This window comes from Salmo trutta, chromosome 3 (genome assembly GCF_901001165.1).
Source record: "Salmo trutta chromosome 3, fSalTru1.1, whole genome shotgun sequence".
NCBI lineage: Eukaryota > Metazoa > Chordata > Actinopteri > Salmoniformes > Salmonidae > Salmo > Salmo trutta.
This window is the reverse complement of record NC_042959.1, coordinates 6,968,621-6,988,060: the sequence shown is the minus strand read 5'-3', so window position 1 is coordinate 6,988,060 and position 19,440 is coordinate 6,968,621. Positions and strand designations below refer to the sequence as shown.

Below are 19,440 nucleotides of genomic sequence, written 5' to 3'. Positions count from 1 at the left end.
ACAGTAGCACTACATCACTACAGCCCTACAGCAGCACTACAACCCTACAGCCCTACAGCAGCACTACATCACTACATCACTACAGCACTACAGCACTACAGCACTACAGCACTACATCACTACAGCACTACAGCACTACAGCACTACATCACTACAGCACTACAGCGCTACAGCACTACAGCAGCACTACAGCACTACATCACTACAGTAGCACTACAGCGCTACAGCGCTACAGCACTACAGCACTACAGTAGCACTACATCACTACAGCACTACAGCACTACAGCAGCACTACATCACTACAGCACTACATCACTACAGCACTACAGCACTACAGCACTACAGCATTACAGCAGCACTACAGCACTACAGCCCACAGAGAGCTAATGTTTAGCCATACTGTCATAAATGATCCTGCTAAATGTCTCTCAGTGTTTGATAGATTCACGTCTACTGCCTAGTTAAGTAAAGGTTAAATGAATTAAATATAATACTATTGGTGACACTTAATTCATTGGGATCTTATTTTGACCAGCAACAGGATTTGAACATTTGAACATTTAGTCCATAACGTTGCTTGATGGTGGTTAGGCAATTAGCTGACCAGAGTAAGACAGGATTTGATTTCCCAAACCTGCGAGTTAGACTATCCAAACAGGACAGGCACACCAACAACAAGTGTTTCAATACACACCCTGAGAGTACTGAGCTCTTCTCTGGCCCCAGCCCAGCAGGCCAACATGAAAAAAACCCAGCCCACAATCTGTGCACAGGCACCCGTGGGTGTGTGTGTGTGTGTGTGTGTGGTGTGTAAGTGTATGTGTGTTTGGTGTATGTGTGTGTGAGTGTGTGGTGTGTAAGTGTGTGTGTGTGGTGTGTAAGTGTGTGTGTGTGGTGTATGTGTGTGTGAGGGAGGGAGGAGACAGTGGGAGAAGTGGGAGGGGACCATGGAGTTCCTCAGGGTACTAGGAGTGTCTTTCTACTCTACTGCAAAGCTCCTGAGTGGAACGGAGTGAGTAACACTAGCTAGCTACTGACACGGATGGAGTTTACAATACTGCACGTGTGGTTTTTGGGATTCCCATGAGATGGAAGAAGAACAGTGCGTGTCACTCTCGTTTTGCTGGATCTGTAAAATCCCTACAGCGTAAGAGGAAAATAAAAAGAAGGGCTTAACTCAGAGGACCTTGGGTAAGTTAACACTACAACGGCAGGTAGCCTAGTGGTTAGAGCGTTGGGCCAGTAACCCAAAGGTTGCTAGATTGAATCCCAGAGTTGACAAGGTACAAGTCTGTCATTCTCCCCCTGAACAAGGCTGTTAACCCACTGTTCCTAGGCTGTCATTGTGAATAAGAATTTGTTCTTAACTGACTTGCCTAGTTACAGGTTGTTTTAGAAGGGGTCAACTCAGAGGACCTTGGTTAAGTTTTTGTTCTGTCATGTCAGTGTTGACTGATGCTAGCTTAACTTTAGCTACTGAGGTTTTTGACATTTCTAAGCATTTAGCCTTACAAATCTTAAAGTCTTAAGAATTTCTAACATGTTTTAATGATTTCTAACGCATTCAAAAGTTATTCTAAACATGTATATGCAGTTAATAAGGATTATTCATCAAAGTGTTACCAAGTGACTTACAGTGAACGTACTGTTGATCCTGAGTGCCGTCATGTCTGGGCATGGCTTAGGGTATGTCACAATGTGGTAACAGTTTGCATTTAGTGCACTATTTGGGACTATTTCATTTCACTATAAGCAGTTTTCTGTAGTTTTGTATGTATACATTGTGCAGGAGATACGTAATTGCTGTGAAATATGCATGGATTGAGCTACACTTGTTCGTGGAGGAAATCCCTAGTTTTTCATTTAAAAAATAAATCATTATTCAAGTACTCTCGATATAAAGTTGCTTTGTTCATAAGTTGTTGCTGAGTTGTTTCTCCTTCTGTCTACCCTAGTTGACCCCTGTTTACTGAAGAAAAAACAGCTTTCCAAGAGTGGCTTAATTTGTCCCCAGTAGGATCAATTGGTTTCTGTCACTGAGATGTGTTAACTCTAATACTTTACATTAAAACAGATGCTCATTCAGCAGTCACTCTTATCCAGAGCGACTTACAGTAGTAGTGCATAATAAATAAATATATACTGTACTCTATACCATCTACTGCATCTTGCCTATGCCGCTCGGCCATCGCTCATCCATATATTTATATGTACATATTCTTATTCATTCCTTTACACTTGTGTGTATAAGGTAGTTGTTGTGAAATGGTTATATTACTTGTTAGATATTACTGCACGGTCGGAACTAGAAGCACAAGCATTTCGCTACACTCACATTAACATCTGCTAACCACGTGTATGTGACAAATAAAATTGGATTTGATTTGAAATACATGCGTACTGGTTCCCTTGTGAGAATCCAACCCACAACCCTGGCATTGCAAACACCACGCTCTACCAACGTACCACCTGTGATAATCTGTGAGAAGTTGACGGTCTGAACTTTTTAACTTAAGTAGCTATGACAGACGGATGGCCCATCAGATAACCTCCTGAAAGCCCTCACATCCATTTCCATTACGGAGACTTCCCTGTCTTCCCATTTTACCTCCCGTTCATATTCCTGCATGCCTGAACAAATGAGTGCTTTTTTGTTGCTCTAAAGATCTAGGAGTTGATGAGTGCCTGTTGTACATCACATTCCTGAACCTGGAATAACCTTCACAGTGATGTTACAGCGAGGGGAGGTTTACCAATAGATAGGTATGTGTAGGTGTGACGCACTACATTAGACTGAAGACATTTGACTGGTCCACTCCCAGTCATTTAGTTAATTGATCTGCCTGTGGCACAGGGTGTGGGGAGGTAACTAACGGATGATGTCCAGAGATACCGGGGGGGAGATGTAGCTAACGGATGGTGTCCAGAGATACTGGGGGGGAGATGTAACTAACGGATGATGTTCAGAGATACCGGGTGGGAGATGTAACTAACGGATGATATCCAGAGATACCGGGTGGGAGATGTAACTAACGGATGATATCCAGAGATACCGGGGGGGAGACGTAACTAACGGATGATGTCCAAAGATACTGGGTGTGGGGGTAACTCACTGATCCAGAAAGGGTCATTGTTCAGAGTAGTGGTCTATGGAATAACTTAGGCTGACTGCTGCTGAACTACTTTCTAAGTCCACAAATAGGTTGTGCTTGAACATTTGGCCACTTCCCCATTTGATAAAGTTGAGCCAATATACTGAATAATGAAATACATTATACTGTGAGCTGTGCTTATTGTGTTCTAGAATAACCATAATCAACAACACTTCACATTAAGTGTTATACTTGAGAAAAGATTTAGTAGGATAAGGAATTCATAATTGCCAGAATGTAGTTCCAAAGCAGCCTGGTTGCCTGGCAGACACAGTACAAAGCTGTAATAGAGGTATGTACATAAATGCACAGTGGAATTTCCATCAGAAACATGCATGTAGGTATTCATTTATTTCCTGCATGACTGATGGTGGGACGACATGTTGACTCATAGCTAGTTTCTAACCACACATCTTGATGTTTATAATAGAAGGCCTGATGGTGATGATGATGATTGTAGAAGGTCTGATGGTGATGATGATGATGATGATGATGATGATGATTGTAGAAGGCCTGATGGTGATGATGATGATTGTAGAAGGCCTGATGATGATGATGATTGTAGAAGGCCTGGTGATGATTGTAGAAGGCCTGGTGATGATTGTAGAAGGCCTGGTGATGATGATGATTGTATAAGGCCTGGTGATGATGATGATTGTAGAAGGCCTGATGATGATGATGATGATTGTAGAAGGCCTGGTGATGATGATGATTGTAGAAGGCCTGGTGATGATGATGATTGTAGAAGGCCTGGTGATGATGATGATGATTGTAGAAGGCCTGATGATGATGATGATGATGATGATGATTGTAGAAGGCCTGGTGATGATGATGATTGTAGAAGGCCTGGTGATGATTGTAGAAGGCCTGGTGATGATGATGATGATGATTGTAGAAGGCCTGGTGATGATGATGATTGTAGAAGGCCTGGTGATGATTGTAGAAGGCCTGGTGATGATTGTAGAAGGCCTGGTGATGATGATGATGATGATTGTAGAAGGCCTGGTGATGATTGTAGAAGGCCTGATGATGATGATGATGATGATTGTAGAAGGCCTGATGATGAAGATGATTGTAGAAGGCCTGATGATGATGATGATGATTGTAGAAGGCCTGGTGATGATTGTGGGGAGAGATTCACATCAACTCTACTATATAAATGGGGAATAAGGAACCCTCACGGATTGGTAGACAAATTATCAAAATAAATGTTTACACCAGTAATTTTAGTGTGAAAAAAATCAGGGGCTCACAGATTAGATCCCACAGATTAGACCTCACAGATTGGATCTCACAGTTTAGATCTCACAGATTAGACCTCACAGATTAGACCTCACAGATTAGACCTCAGAGATTAGACCTCACAGATTAGTTTTATCCTGTGCTTTGCACACTTAGTTTAGGGCTCTTTTCAATCTGAATGGCTGAAGCGTTACAGGTTGCACAATAGAAATTCAAAGGTCATTTCTGATTGAGCCGACATATGCAGCGTTTACTGTAAGTGCAGTCTCCGCTAACATGTGAACATTGCCTTCACATTTTAATTTTCGCTTTAGCGCTGAACATCCACAATACAGATTGAATAGAGCCTTAAGGCAATATAACATTTCACAGAGAAAAATAGTAAAACAGAGGAAGAGAGAGAGAGACAGAGAGAGAGAAGAGAGAGAGAGAGAGAGAGAGAGAGAGAGGGGAAAGAGAGGCTAGAGAGAGAGTTAGAGGGAGGGGGCGAGAGAGAGAGAGAGAGGGAGGGGGTGAGAGAGAGAGTAAGAGAGAGGGAAAAAGAGAGAGGGAGAGAGGAGAGAGAGAGATAGAGGGAGGGTGCAAGAGAGAGAGAGTAAGAGAGAGGGAAAAAGAGAGAGGGAGAGATCAATGAGCAGGTATAAATCATCGCTAAAAAATGCTGCCAACTTTGCCCCAAATAAATACCTTTACAAGTGATGTTGAAATGTGATCTGTGAAGATCTGTTCTGAGCAGCATGGCTGAGCGTGTACCTACAGGTCATGACTGCGGGGGTTGAATGAGGAGGAGGAGGACAGACAGGAACACACACACACACACACAGGAGGAAGACAGGCAGGAACACACAGGAACATGAACAGGTGAACATCCCACAGCTAACAGCAGACAGACCTCAGTTATCACTGACTCCCTGAGGATCTTACCCTCCCAGCAGCACAGCACTGCCAGCCAGCTGTTTATAAGACAAACATTTCCTTTTAACCCCAACATCTGGAAATTAAATGGTTAAACTCCTGTTCCCTACGTAGCGCACTACGTTTGACCACAGTGAAATACTTACTTACGAGCCCCTAACCGACAGTGCAGTTTCAAAAAATACGGATAAGAATAAGAGATAATAGTATCAAATAATTAAGAAGGAAAATGGATATCTACATTTATAATCAGGCAGTCAGTGATTATAAACGTAATTAGAGCAGTAAAAATAAATCTTTTTCTCCTACCCATGGTATACGATCTGATATACCACGGCTGTCAGCCAATCAGCATTCAGGGCTCAAACCACCCAGTTTATAATAAGGAAAAGTGTCCCGTTACCTAAGGGAATGTTTTAAGGGTGTTGCATAGAGCCCCTCACACATTTTCTTATGTAGGTAATGTTTTACGGTAGTTTGAAAGCATGTAAGCAGAAAGAGTCTCTGGTTACCATAGAGACAACCTGGTTCACTGAATGAACTTCTTGTCAGAGATCACATTTATTTAGAGATAGAAAAATACAACTTCTACATTCTAGACAGAAGAAACAAATTGATTCAGAAGATATTAAAACATGTTTATTATAGTTACTTTTTTCTCAACTTGTTTCGATTACTTTCTAGCACGTCAAGCTAACTTACAGAGTAGACAGCTAGCTAGCTTTGTAGCCACGGACTGTGCACCTTCCATTGTTTAGCTAGCTTGCTGGTGGATGTTTTACTTTTAAAACCAGCATAGAAGAAAGCAACATTCACCTCTACAAATGTTGTTTACATTGATATCCAAACTGAAGCACTTAAGGGACCTCATGGGCACCCTGAACTTGTTCACTTCATTTAAGGGGGAAATTCGCCTTCAAATGTTTTGTGCAACTGAATTAAAGTTAAGGAAACATTAAGGGAAAAGATAAGGGGAAAATGTACTTAAGGTGTTTTATGCAACCAGGCCCTGATCCTTTGATTAGGTGGACAACATGTCAGTTCATGCTGCAAGAGCTCTGATACATTGGAGGATGTCCTCCGGAAGTTGTCATAATTACAGTATATGTATATGGAAGGGGGTGAGAACTATGAGTCTCTTAGCTTTTGTATTGAAGTCAGTGTTCCCAGAGGAGGACAGAAACTAGATGTCCTCAGGCTACACCATGCTGCTACCCTACAGAGTGCTACTGCAGACCTTCATTGCAAAACTGTGTTTTATTCTGTTATTTGGTGACGTGTATATATTTAGTATAGTTTTATCTAAAAATGTTTTAAATGTTTCACTATTTTTATGACATTCACTAAGGAGGATGGTCCTCCCCTTCCTCCTCTGAGGAGCCTCCACTGGTTGACACACTATGAAGTGAAAGGTTAGTTATATAAACAATCATTTGTTCATAGCTACAGTAAAAGAGTGAGAGGTATGTAAGTTTTCAAGGAACAGCATAAGCGTTCCTCTCACTCCAGATCTCTCTGACATCTCCGGTAATCTTCAGATGTTAGAGAAATGAAAAGGTAGCAGTCATGGAGCTGGTAAACGTCAACTCTGGTCATTCAAAGTGCCGAGAGAAGATAAAATCACCATGCAGGAATACTGGAGTCTTTATTGTAGCCAGATACAGCATTAAGAATGAGAACATTTAACCTTAAGATTTAAGATTTAGCATTTAACCTTAAGAACTTAACCTTTGATTTATTTACAGTTGTGGATATAATCCTACTAATTTGAATATTTGAAGTCTTCGTTTTTATTGGCAAATGTATAACTTATTGTTATCCAGTAGAGAAAAGTGTCCGTACTGTATATATTCCACTATCAGTCTTATGAATTTTTGAGCTTTAAAGTTGTTTACATTTAAGAGTAAAAGGTTAATGTCTGAACAGCCTACGCTGAGCAGCCTACGCTGAGCAGCCTACGCTGAGCAGCCTACGCTGAGCAGAAGACAGCTCAGAACAGAGACGAACAGTCACAATATTTACGTTTGGATAAAAGTGGTGACAACCCACCAAACCCTGTTTAATACCTGTCACCATGCAACAAACCCTGTTTAATACCTGTCACCATGCAACAAACCCTGTTTAATACCTGTCACCATGCAACAAACCCTGTTTAATACCTGTCACCATGCAACAAACCCTGTTTAATACCTGTCACCATGCAACAAACCCTGTTTAATACCTGTCACCATGCAACAAACCCTGTTTTAAACCTGTCACCATGCAACAAACACTGTTTTAAACCTGTCACCATGCAACAAACCCTGTTTTAAACCTGTCACCATGCAACAAACCCTGTTTAATACCTGTCACCACGTAACAAACCCTGTTTAATACCTGTCACCACGCAACAAACCCTGTTTAATACCTGTCACCATGCAACAAACCCTGTTTAATACCTGTCACCATGCAACAAACCCTGTTTAATACCTGTCACCACGTAACAAACCCTGTTTAATACCTGTCACCATGCAACAAACCCTGTTTAATACCTGTCACCATGCAACAAACCCTGTTTAATACCTGTCACCATGCAACAAACCCTGTTTAATACCTGTCACCACTGCAACAAACCCTGTTTAATACCTGTCACCATGCAACAAACCCTGTTAATACCTGTCACCATGCAACAAACCCTGTTTAATACCTGTCACCATGCAACAAACCCTGTTTAATACCTGTCACCATGCAACAAACCCTGTTTAATACCTGTCACCATGCAACAAACCCTGTTTAATACCTGTCACCATGCAACAAACCCTGTTTAATACCTGTCACCATGCAACAAACCTGTTTAATACCTGTCACCATGCCTTACCTAAACCCTGTTTAATACCTGTCACCATGCAACAAACCCTGTTTAAATACCTGTCACCATGCAACAAACCCTGTTTAATACCTGTCACCATGCAACAAACCCTGTTTAATACCTGTCACCATGCAACAAACCCTGTTTAATACCTGTCGTCACGTAACAAACCCTGTTTAATACCTGTCACCATGCAACAAACCCTGTTTTATACCTGTCACCGCGTAACAAACGCTGTTTAATACCTGTCATCACGTAACAAATCCTGTTTGATTACATTTTACATTTGCATTTTAGTCATTTAGCAGACGCTCTTATCCAGAGCGACTTACAGTAGTGAATGCATACGTTACATTTCATTTCATTATTATTTTTTTTTTGTACTGGCCCCCCGTGGGAATCGAACCCACAACCCTGGCATTGCAAACACCATGCTCTACCAACTGAGCTACAGGGAAGGCCTGTCATCATGCAACAAATCCTGTTTTATTAACACATGTTGACAAATGCTTTATTATAATGATTTAATTATCAGTTGTTGCACTCAAGAGAAAAGAATAATGCCATGGGGGGGAAAGGCACCACCTGTCTAATGCTGCTCTGAGGCTGTTTCTTGTCTTCGAACAATGTATTGCTTTGCTTTGGCCAAGGCATGTTAGAACAGGAGACAAATTCCTCACAGCAGGCTTTCACTGTGGTGCTGTGTCATTGGGTGTTTAACGCTCACATTGTATTGTTCAGACAGGAACAGGTACTAGGGAAATGACTGATATGTTCACAATCTGGTCAAAGAGCTGTATTATGTATGTACTTATACATGAGTTATTGAACTATATACTGCATTGATAAAATAAAAATAAATAAAAAATATGTATATTTGTTCCTGGCATATGAACTAAAACTGTCCCTCTTTTTCTCGCTCTCTCTCTCTCTCTCTCTCTCTCTCTCTCTCTCTCTCTCTCTCTCAGCGCTGAGGATCCTGCTGATGACAGTGAAGATGGTTACAACAGACACAAGTACACTACTCTTAGTGGTAGCAGTCTTTCTAAACCTAGTAGCAAGTAACGAGAACCACAATTGGCGCTTGGGAAAGGAGCTTGGAAAGGACAGCTCTCCCATGAGGTTCACTTATCATCTCTACAATGCCACCATTAATGAGAACTCAGCCCCCAGGACTGCTGTGGAGAGTCCCATCAAGATGGGCATCGTAGTGACCGATCCTTTCTGGGACATCAAGTTCAAACTCGTCTCTGGAGACGACGACGGCCTATTCAAAGCGGAGGAGGTCAGAGTAGGGGATTTCTGCATCCTGCGAATCAAAACGCGAAGCAGTATTTCTGCATCACTAAACAGGGAAGTAAGAGACAGTTATACTCTCACCATTGAAGCCACTGAAATCACTTACGACTTCCAGGCCAGGACCAAGGTATTGGTTCAGGTGCTTGATACCAATGATCTGAAACCGCTCTTCTACCCAGCCTCATACAACGTAGTCATCAGGGAAGACGCTCCGTTGAAGTCCGGCGTGGTCAGGGTCAGTGCGACGGACGCGGATATTGGCTGCAACGCTGAGTTCTATTACTCCTTTACGAGTAGAGCCCATCCGTTCGCCGTTGATCCTTTCTCAGGCGCCATCAGCCTCGTCAAGAGACTGAACCACAGCCGAGCAGAAACATACGATCTCACTGTATTAGCCGAGGACAGGACCAAGAAGATATCTGGGGTTCATAAGTTTGGCAACGTGGCCAGGGTTACAGTGACCATAGAAAAGGTCTCTTCAACCGCCCCCATTATCAAACCTCTCTTGGTTGTCCTAGCTCAGAAGGACGAAGATGAGAAGATAACTATTGATGTCCGTATAGAGTCGGGTGTAAAGCCAGTTGAGTCTGTTAGTATTGTTGGTGGGGATCCACAGAGGTATTTTGAGATTATTCCATCCAGCCTGCAACGCAATGGATTCCAAGTGGTCTCCACCAAGTGGGTGAACTGGTCTCAGAGCCCATTTGGATTTAACCTCTCCCTCCAAGCTAAAGACAAGAGCAGTCCACCTTTAGTTTCTCCAGTTTCAGAAATCCATATCCCTCCATATAAACAAAGCCTGTTTCGCTTTCTGGAAGACATTTACATTCTCACACTAAGTGAGTTTTCACCACCAAAAACACATGTGATCAGAGTTAGTGTGAGTCCAGCACATTTGAATGTTACATACCACATTAAAAGTAACTCTGATAGCTCCAAATTTAAGATTAACCCCAAAACAGGCATACTTGTTACCTCTGAGTCCTTTGAATTTGAGAAAAAGTCTCGTTATGAATTCGACGTGATAGCGAATCACGGTGAAGCCGAGACTCATATAGTCGTTGAGATAACTGACGAAAATGACAACCCCCCCATGTTCACCAAGCCCTTATACCAAGCCACACTACCAGAGAACGTACCTATAGGCAGCAGCGTTCTAACAGTCTCTGCAATAGACGTGGACAGGGGTCGAAATGGCTTCGTGACCTATGCCATAGCCAACTCAGCTCCTTCCCCATTCACAATAGACCCAATCAGTGGAGTGATCTCTACATCTGAGGATCTGGACTATGAGTTGATGAAGAGGTGGTATCATCTCAGAGTGTGGGCTTCGGACAGCGGCAGTCCCTTCAGTCATGTTTCTGAATGCGCTGTGACGATCACCATGAGCAACGTCAACGACAACACCCCTCTGTTTGAGCAGGTGGGATGCAACGCCACCATACCTGTAGATTTAGCAGTGGGAGAGCCAATCGCAGAGCTGTCTGCTGTTGACCTGGATGAACTACAACAGCTCAGATATGTGATCGAGTCAGGGAATGACCAACAACTGTTTGACATCGACGCTGTATCAGGAGTCATTACACTGATCAGACAGATACCTACAGTTTCGATAGAGACTGAATTACCTTCGTTCAGACTCAGAATCACAGCAACCGACGGTAAACATAACTCCGATCCCTCTGTTGTTACGGTTACTGTTTTCAACCAGAGCATTGAAGCCACAGTCAGTTGTCAGGAGACTGGGATTTTCAAACGGCTCACAGACAAACTGATAGAATCCATAAAGCCAGTGTTGACTGTCCAGGATGAAGAATCCTTCTCGGACGTTCATATCATCAACCGCCACTCTCCTAAGTTCAACTCTGGCATCCCGAGTACTATTGACATCAGAGAGGACTTCCCTTTAAATTCTACTATCCTTCACTTCAAGGCTTCAGATAATGACACCGGATTCAACAGCAAGCTTGTGTACGCCATCTCAAGTGGAAATGAAGACGGGTGTTTCTCCATTGGTATTTGGTCTGGGGAGCTTCAGCTTATGTGTCCTTTAGACCGAGAAACCAAAGAGTTCTACATTTTGAACGTAACTGTCTATGATTTAGGAAGCCCACAAACCTCTGCATGGAAATTTCTTGCTGTGAATCTATTGGATGTTAACGACAACCGACCAGTATTCAACCAATCCAGGTATGTCGTGCACATCCCAGAGAACACAGAGGTTGACACAACGATATTCCAAGTGCACGCAACAGATTTAGACTCTGAGGGCAATGGAAACATCCTATATTCGATGCTAACGCTAACCAATCTGTTCGAGATCAATGAACTCACTGGAAAAGTGAAGGTGTCTGGTCGTTTAGACAGAGAAGCCTTTCCCAGACATGACCTGAAGGTAGAGGCTAGAGATCAGTCTAAAAAAGACCCACAGCTCTTCTCTTTGACCGATCTGGTGGTTGTGTTGGAGGACATCAACGACAATCCTCCCAAGTTCGTCCCCAAGATCTACAACATCAAAGTCCCTGAGGACTTTCCCTTGGGGACAGTGCTACTGTGGGTCGAGAGCTACGACTTAGACCTGCGCAGCGCTGGACAGATCAGCTACAACCTGAAGAACAGTGAAAACGGGGCCTTTTTTCTGGACGCGTCGACGGGATCTCTAACCCTTGAGAAAGAACTGGACTTCGAGAGGAGACAGTCTTACAACCTGACGGTTCAAGCAATTGACCATGGTCTTCCTTGGTCACTCTCCTCCTCCTGTTTCATCGAGGTGGAGGTCCTGGATGTGAATGAGAACCTGAATAAGCCGGTCTTCTCCATGTTTGTCCATGAGGCCTCAGTGATGGAGGACGCTCCTGTGGGAACCTCAGTGTTCACACTGACAGCAGCAGATAGGGACCTGGGGAAAGACGGAGTCGTCAGGTATCACATTCACGATGGATCTGGCCTGGGAGTTTTCATGATCGATGAGGAAACAGGTAAATGTGGGTGTGTGTGTGTGTTTGGGTGTGTTTTTGGATTTGTTTTTGTGTGTGTGTGTTTGTGTTTGTTTTTGTGTGTGATAACAGTAAAAATTCCCCCTTTTTGATATAATTTTCTTTAGCATGAATGTGTTGCTGTTACAGTAGATGAGAAGTGGGATGACAGTTGATAAAGACTTTAGTAAAAAGAAAAAAATGAAAATGGATGTGCAATGTTAAAATAACCTGAGGCTGCTTGGGACCTGTTCCTACATACTGGCTACTTTACAGAGGATAGCCTGTGACCTCACAGAGTATCACATTCCATTAGCATGGTTCCCTCCTGTTGGACAATTAGATAGAGAAATAGAAATAGACAATGCTGTGTCATTGTGGTGCTGAATACCTGCACTGATACACATGGCCTCCCTTTCAAAATCTTACTCCTACTTATAATCTTTTAGATTTTGATAGCGTATCCTCCAGTTTTAACCAAATAACAACTTTTTTGGGTGTAAACCTAGATGATTTAACTATCCAAGTTGTTCACCACCACACCTGTCAGCAAAAAAATTACAAATACAGATGGATGACATTATAAACGATTTCTCCTTCTGTTTTGCAGGAGTAATCCGCACGGCTGAGACGTTGGACCGTGAGGCCGTCCCACATTACTGGCTGTCGGTCTATGCCAAAGACCTTGGCACCATCCCTCTAGTGACCTGGACAGACATATTTGTGGAAGTCCTGGATATCAATGATAACCCTCCCCAGGTGTCCCAGCCAGTCTACTTCGGCTCCGTCCTGGAAAACATGCCTAAAGACAAGTCAGTGCTTCAGGTCACTGCTACTGATGTGGACAGCTCCTCTGTGGGGAAACTCACCTTCCAGCTGTTGGAGTCATCACAGATGTATTTCACCATCAACCCCAAGACAGGTAACTGACACATTTCACAAGGAAACACGGATCGATGTGATTTTAAAGTGTTTTTATTTCTGCATCATTAGTCTAACACCTTTGAGGAAATGCAGGCTGCTCTATTGTGCCCATATCATATCTGACAACCTACAACATCCATTCAGTTTCGTCAAATGTACATCTAATTTTTGCTATTTTTCTTGTTCATGTGTATCAAATATACATCTCAATATAACGTTTAACTAGCTGTAAAACATGGCGGCTTGTGGTTTCTCAAGTTGAATAGAAAATGGTAGATTATAACATGTGTCAACAGTAATGAGCACATGCATCACCCAGGGTGTGCCACATCACGTGAAGCCAGATCAAGGTTAAACTACACTTATTTTCTACCTGTAAATGTACAATTTAAAAACATTTTTTTTTTTACAAATGAACCAGTCATGTCTGAGCTGGGAGGGTAGTGAGTGTAAAAGATCAACTGCCGAACCAGAAAGTTAAACCCCAAATCTCTGACAGATTCATCCTGCAGCTGAGTGTCTGTCACACAGCAACACAGCATGGCCTTTGAAAACAGGGCAAATTGCAACCAGATTAGCTCTACGTGCAAGCTCCTACAAGTCTGTCCGTCCTCGACTTGTAATCTCTGCTGGGCTGTGTGTGTGTGTGTGTGTTTGTCTCCTTACCCCCAGGCTAACACCAAAGGATTAAAGCTGAAAAGACACTCCATTAATGCCTTGGAAGACGTACAATAGATTAGATGTTTTATAGAAACACCCAGTGTAATCAAGAGACAGGTTAGTTTCGCTAAGACTGCCTGGGAGTGGTCTGAGTGGGGAGGGGAAAACTAGCTGTTATTGGCAGAGAGGTTTACAGCTCTCTTTCTTATTAGTCTATTAACTAATTTACTTCCTGGTGATGTCACCAGGCAGGCCAAAACTCCTCCCACTAAAACATGCAGAAATTTCAAGCAGTCTTTTCAAACAGCTCTAACACTAAAAGGGTATTATCATCATTTTTACAATTTCACAGTATTATTACAACCTCGTAGTGTGTAAATATACACTGAGTGAACAAAACATTAGGAACACCTGCTCTTTCCTTGACATAGACCGACCAGGTGAATCCAGGTGAAATCTATGATCCCTTATTGATGTCACTTGTTAAAATATTTAAGTGCCTTTGAACGGGGTATGGCAGTAGGTGCCAGGCACCCCAGTTTGAGTGTGTCAAGAACTACAATGCTGCTAGGTTTTTCATGCTCAATAGTTTCCCATGTGTATCAAGAATGGTCCACCACCCAAAGGACATCCAGCCAACTTGACACAACTGTGGGAAGCATTGGTGTCAACATGGGCCAACATTCCTGTGGAATGCTTTCGACACCTTGTAGACTCCATGCCCTGACGAATTGAGGCTGTTCTTAGGGCAAAAGGGGGTGCAATTCATTTACATTTACATTTTACATTTAAGTCATTTAGCAGACGCTCTTATCCAGAGCGACTTACAAATTGGTGCATTCACCTATAATATCCAGTAGAACAACCACTTTACAATAGTGCATCTAAATCTTTTAAAGGGGGGGGGGGGTTAGAAGGATTACTTTATCCTATCCCAGGTATTCCTTAAAGAGGTGGGGTTTCAGGTGTCTCCGGAAGGTGGTGATTGACTCCGCTGTCCTGGCATCGTGAGGGAGCTTGTTCCACCATTGGGGTGCCAGAGCGGCGAACAGTTTTGACTGGGCTGAGCGGGAACTGTGCTTCCTCAGAGGTAGGGAGGCGAGCAGGCCAGAGGTGGATGAACGCAGTGCCCTTGTTTGGGTGTAGGGCCTGATCAGAGCCTGAAGGTACGGAGGTGCCGTTCCCCTCACAGCTCCGTAGGCAAGCACCATGGTCTTGTAGCGGATGCGAGCTTCAACTGGAAGCCAGTGGAGAGAGCGGAGGAGCGGGGTGACGTGAGAGAACTTGGGAAGGTTGAACACCAGAAACCACAGGGAAATCAGGGTTTTGACTGCACTGGGCCTTTAACTCATTACTATGATAAGGACCTTGTCCTTCTACATTTGGAAAGTATTCAGATCCCTTGAATTTTTCCAAATTGTGTTACGTTACAGCCTTATTCTAAAATTGATTAAATCTTTTTTCCCCCTCTTCAATCTACACACAATATCCCATAATGACAAAGCAAAAAACTGTTTTTTAGATTTTTTTGCTCTGTTGATCTATCCCTTGATCCTGACTAGTCTCTGTCCCTGTCGCTGAAAAACATCCCCACAGCATGATGCTGCCATGATGCTGCCACCACCATGCTTCAACGTAGGGATGGTGACAGGTTTCCTCCAGATGTGACGCTTGGCATTGAGTCCAAAGAGTTCAATCTTGGTTTCATCAGACCAGAGAATCTTGTTTCTCATGGTCTGAGAGTCTTTAGGTGCCTTTTGGCAAACTCCAAGCGGGCTGTCATGTGCCTTTTACTGAGGAGTGGCTTCTGTCTGACCACTCTACCACAAAGGCCTGATTGGTGGAGTGCTGCAGAGATGGTTGTCCTTCTGGAAGGTTCTCCCATCTCCACAGAGGAACTCTGGAGCTCTGTGAGAGTGACCATCAGGTCCTTGGTTACCTCCATGACTTGGTTACCTCCCCCGATTGCTCAGTTTGCCAGGGCGGCCAGCTCTAGGAAGAGTCTTGGTGGTTCCAAACTTCTTCCATTTAAGAATGATGGAGGCCACTGTGTTTTTGGGGACCTTCAATGCTGCAGAAATGTTTTGGTACCCTTCCCCAGATCTGTGCCAAGACACAATCCTATCTCGGAGCGCTACGGACAGTTCCTTCGACCTCATGGCTTGGTTTTTGCTCTGACATGCACTGTCAACTATGGGACCTTATATAGTCAGGTGTGTACCTTTCCAAATCATGTCCAATCAATTGAATTTTCCACAGGTGGACCCCAATCAAGTTTTAGAAACATCTCAAGGACGATCAATAGAAACAGGATGCACCTGAGCTCAATTTCGAGTCTCATGGCAAAGGGTCTGAGTAATTATGTAAATACATTTTTATACATTTGCAAAAAATTCTAAAAAACATTTTTTTACTTTGTCATTATTATTGTGTACAGTATTGTGTGTAGATTGATGAGATTTTTTTTAAAATTTAATCTATTTTAGAATAATGCTGTAACATAACAACATTTTGAAAAAGTCAAGGAGTCTGAATACTTTCTGAATAAACTGTAGGTGAATAATACACTATCAATGAAGTGAAACCTCAGCTTCTATCACACAACAGCATGGTAGATTTATGGCTGCCTTGAGAGGATATGAGCTGTGCTCTCCTCATGTCTGAACAGGATACACATGACTCAGAGAAGTCTGACTAAGATCTTAATTCAGGAGTGTAGCAGCTAAGTACACAAGGTACAGTATCTGTAGAGATGTCCCAGTAGGAAGTCAGATAAGAACCAGTAATACATTTGAATACAAGCAGTACAGCTGTATTACTAGCTGGAAGACACAGAAAAACCTAAACTAGAAAATACTAATAATTTGGAGGTGCTTTTATTTGTCCTGTTATTGTGTTTTCTACATATCCCAACGCCCCCAGGGGGTGGGGTCACATCGTCAAGTACCCCAAGAGCAATTGGGTTAACTGCCTTGCTCAAGGGCACAGAGAAAGCTTTTCACCTGGTCTGCACTGGGACACAAACAAGGTTGCTGGTCTAACGCTCTAACCTCAAGGCTACCTGCCACCCCAGAAGAAAACATATGGAGGTCAAGAGGCCTAGCAGAGAAGGGCAACTTCATTACAAAAACACAGACAAAGGATGTAAACTAACAAGTCTGAGCTAAATGATAAAAGCAGCAGCACACTTTCTAACGTGTCTCACCTGTCTAAATAATGTCTCCACTAAAGACCCAGCAGGATTTGTTTTGAGCGACATAAAAGCTAAATGCCCCTTAAATGATCATCTCCACTCACTTCTACCCCCCCCCCACACACACACGCACGCACGCACGCACGCACGCACGCACGCACACACACACACACACACACACACACACACACACACACACACAGAGACAGACAGACAGACACACACACACACACACACACACACACACACACACACACACACACACACACACACACACACACACACACACACTCCCTTGCATGGTAATCAGTCCCTGTGGTGTCACTTGGGCAGTCAAGTGGTGAACTAAACTAACGTTTCTAAGGCATGTTTAGTCTGTAGGCCACTACTCTGATATCAACTCAGGCTGTGACACAGACAACCTCACCCAGATTTCAACACCGCTGAAAAAGGCCAAACCAGTCATGTAACCTGTTTTGTCAGGTTTTCTGATCTCATAGACCCTTTAATTTGTCATTATAATTGGCCTGTTAAAGGAACAGAAGCAGCATGGCAGGAGAATTGGTCTGTTAAAATAACAGAAGCAGCATGGCAGGATAATTGGTCTGTTAAAGGAACAGAAGCAGCATGGCAGGAGAATTGGTCTGTTAAAGGAACAGAAGCAGCATGGCAGGAGAATTGGTCTGTTAAAATAACAGAAGCAACATGGCAGGATAATTGGTCTGTTAAAGGAACAGAAGCAACATGGCAGGATAATTGGTCTGTTAAAGGAACAGAAGCAACATGGCAGGAGAATTGGTCTGTTAAAGGAACAGAAGCAACATGGCAGGAGAATTGGTCTGTTAAAGGAACAGAAGCAACATGGCAGGAGAATTGGTCTGTTAAAGGAACAGAAGCAGCATGGGAAATCTTTACCAAATGACAATACAGTAGTGGATAGTGTATCAGTGGATAGATTGGGAAAGGGGAAAGGGAAAGGGGGATACCTAGTCAGATTATAGCAGGTTGATGTTTATTGTCATAAGACTTGTCCTGGAGGCTGAGCAATTTCCCCTTAGGCCAGCTGTAAAGTCAAAATTCATGAAAACAAACATTTACTTTTTGGTCTTAATTTAAGGTTATCATTAGGTATTAGGGTTAGTGGTGTGGTTAAGGTTATGGTTAGGCATTAGGGTTAGTGGTGTGGTTAAGGTTATGGTTAAGTCGCTCTGGATAAGAGCGTCTGCGAAATGACTAAAATGTAAATGCAAAATGGTTAGGCATTAGGGTTAGTGGTGTGGTTAAGGTTATGGTTAGGCATTAAGGTTAAAATCAGATTTTATAACTTTGTGCCCGTGCCAGCTCGTGACCACTCTGCATAGCTGCCTCCAGAACAACATTCATAATGAAAAATGTTAACCTGCTGGATTGTATTGGCTAAGTCCTGCAACACACATTAGAGTATTAAAATATCCACAGTCCTAAAATGTTGAGTATTTTATAAAAATAACAGGTTCTAGAAAGTTCTCAGAGGTTTGTTTGTTTAGACCGTAAAGCCACATGAGCACTGTTAGTAAAACAGTCGGTGTTGTGGGAAGACAGAAGAGTTAACCAGCTGCATGGGGCTCAGACAGTGACAGGTGTGCTGGGTCATTCCACTAATTTGGTGCCTTTTGAGAAGCGTAAAAAAACCACATTTGATTTCAGCTGATTTTAACATTCTTAAATCATCCATAAATCCCCTTGTGACAGGGGGAATGGAAGCTTGTTGTGTGCAACAGGGAGTGGCAATTGAACGCAAGCTTCACAATATTCATTTTTTTTGTTAAAACATTTTTAACCTCTCTATTTATAGGGAACTTCTGTTCATTTTTATTGTTTATTTCACTTTTGTATATTATCTACTTCACTTGATTTGGCAATGTTAACATATGTTTCCCATGTCAATAAAGCCCCTTGAATTGAATTGAATTGAACAAGGTTGATGTGTTATGCTCCACCCGCTCACTTTTCCACCAGAAAACAGACAAAAAGAGAAGAACCAGTTCACCTGCTTTTACTCTATGAATTTGAATAGGAAGAGTTTCAATCCATTTAAACAGCAGTTCAGTTCACATTTTTGTCATTTAGCAGACACTTTTATCCAGAGCAATTAGGGTTAAGTGCCTTGCTCAAGGGCACATCCGATTTTTCACCAAATCAGGTCTGCGATGTAAACCAGCAACCTTCTGGTTATTGGCCTAATGCTCTTAA

The 19,440-nt window shown here is 42.8% G+C and overlaps 1 protein-coding gene across 1 annotated transcript in view; it reads left to right on the top strand.

The window, feature by feature from the left end:
* Window positions 1–934: 934 nt before the first annotated feature.
* Window positions 935–19,440, top strand: part of LOC115167276 (protocadherin Fat 2) — a 78,520-nt gene continuing 60,014 nt past the window's right edge. Inside the window, exons 1-3 of the mRNA XM_029721532.1 lie at window positions 935–1,191; window positions 9,126–12,434; window positions 13,042–13,353. Of these exons, the coding sequence (XP_029577392.1) occupies window positions 9,143–12,434; window positions 13,042–13,353 (3,604 nt within the window). The 5' untranslated portion in view covers window positions 935–1,191; window positions 9,126–9,142. The remainder of the gene's footprint in view (window positions 1,192–9,125; window positions 12,435–13,041; window positions 13,354–19,440) is intronic.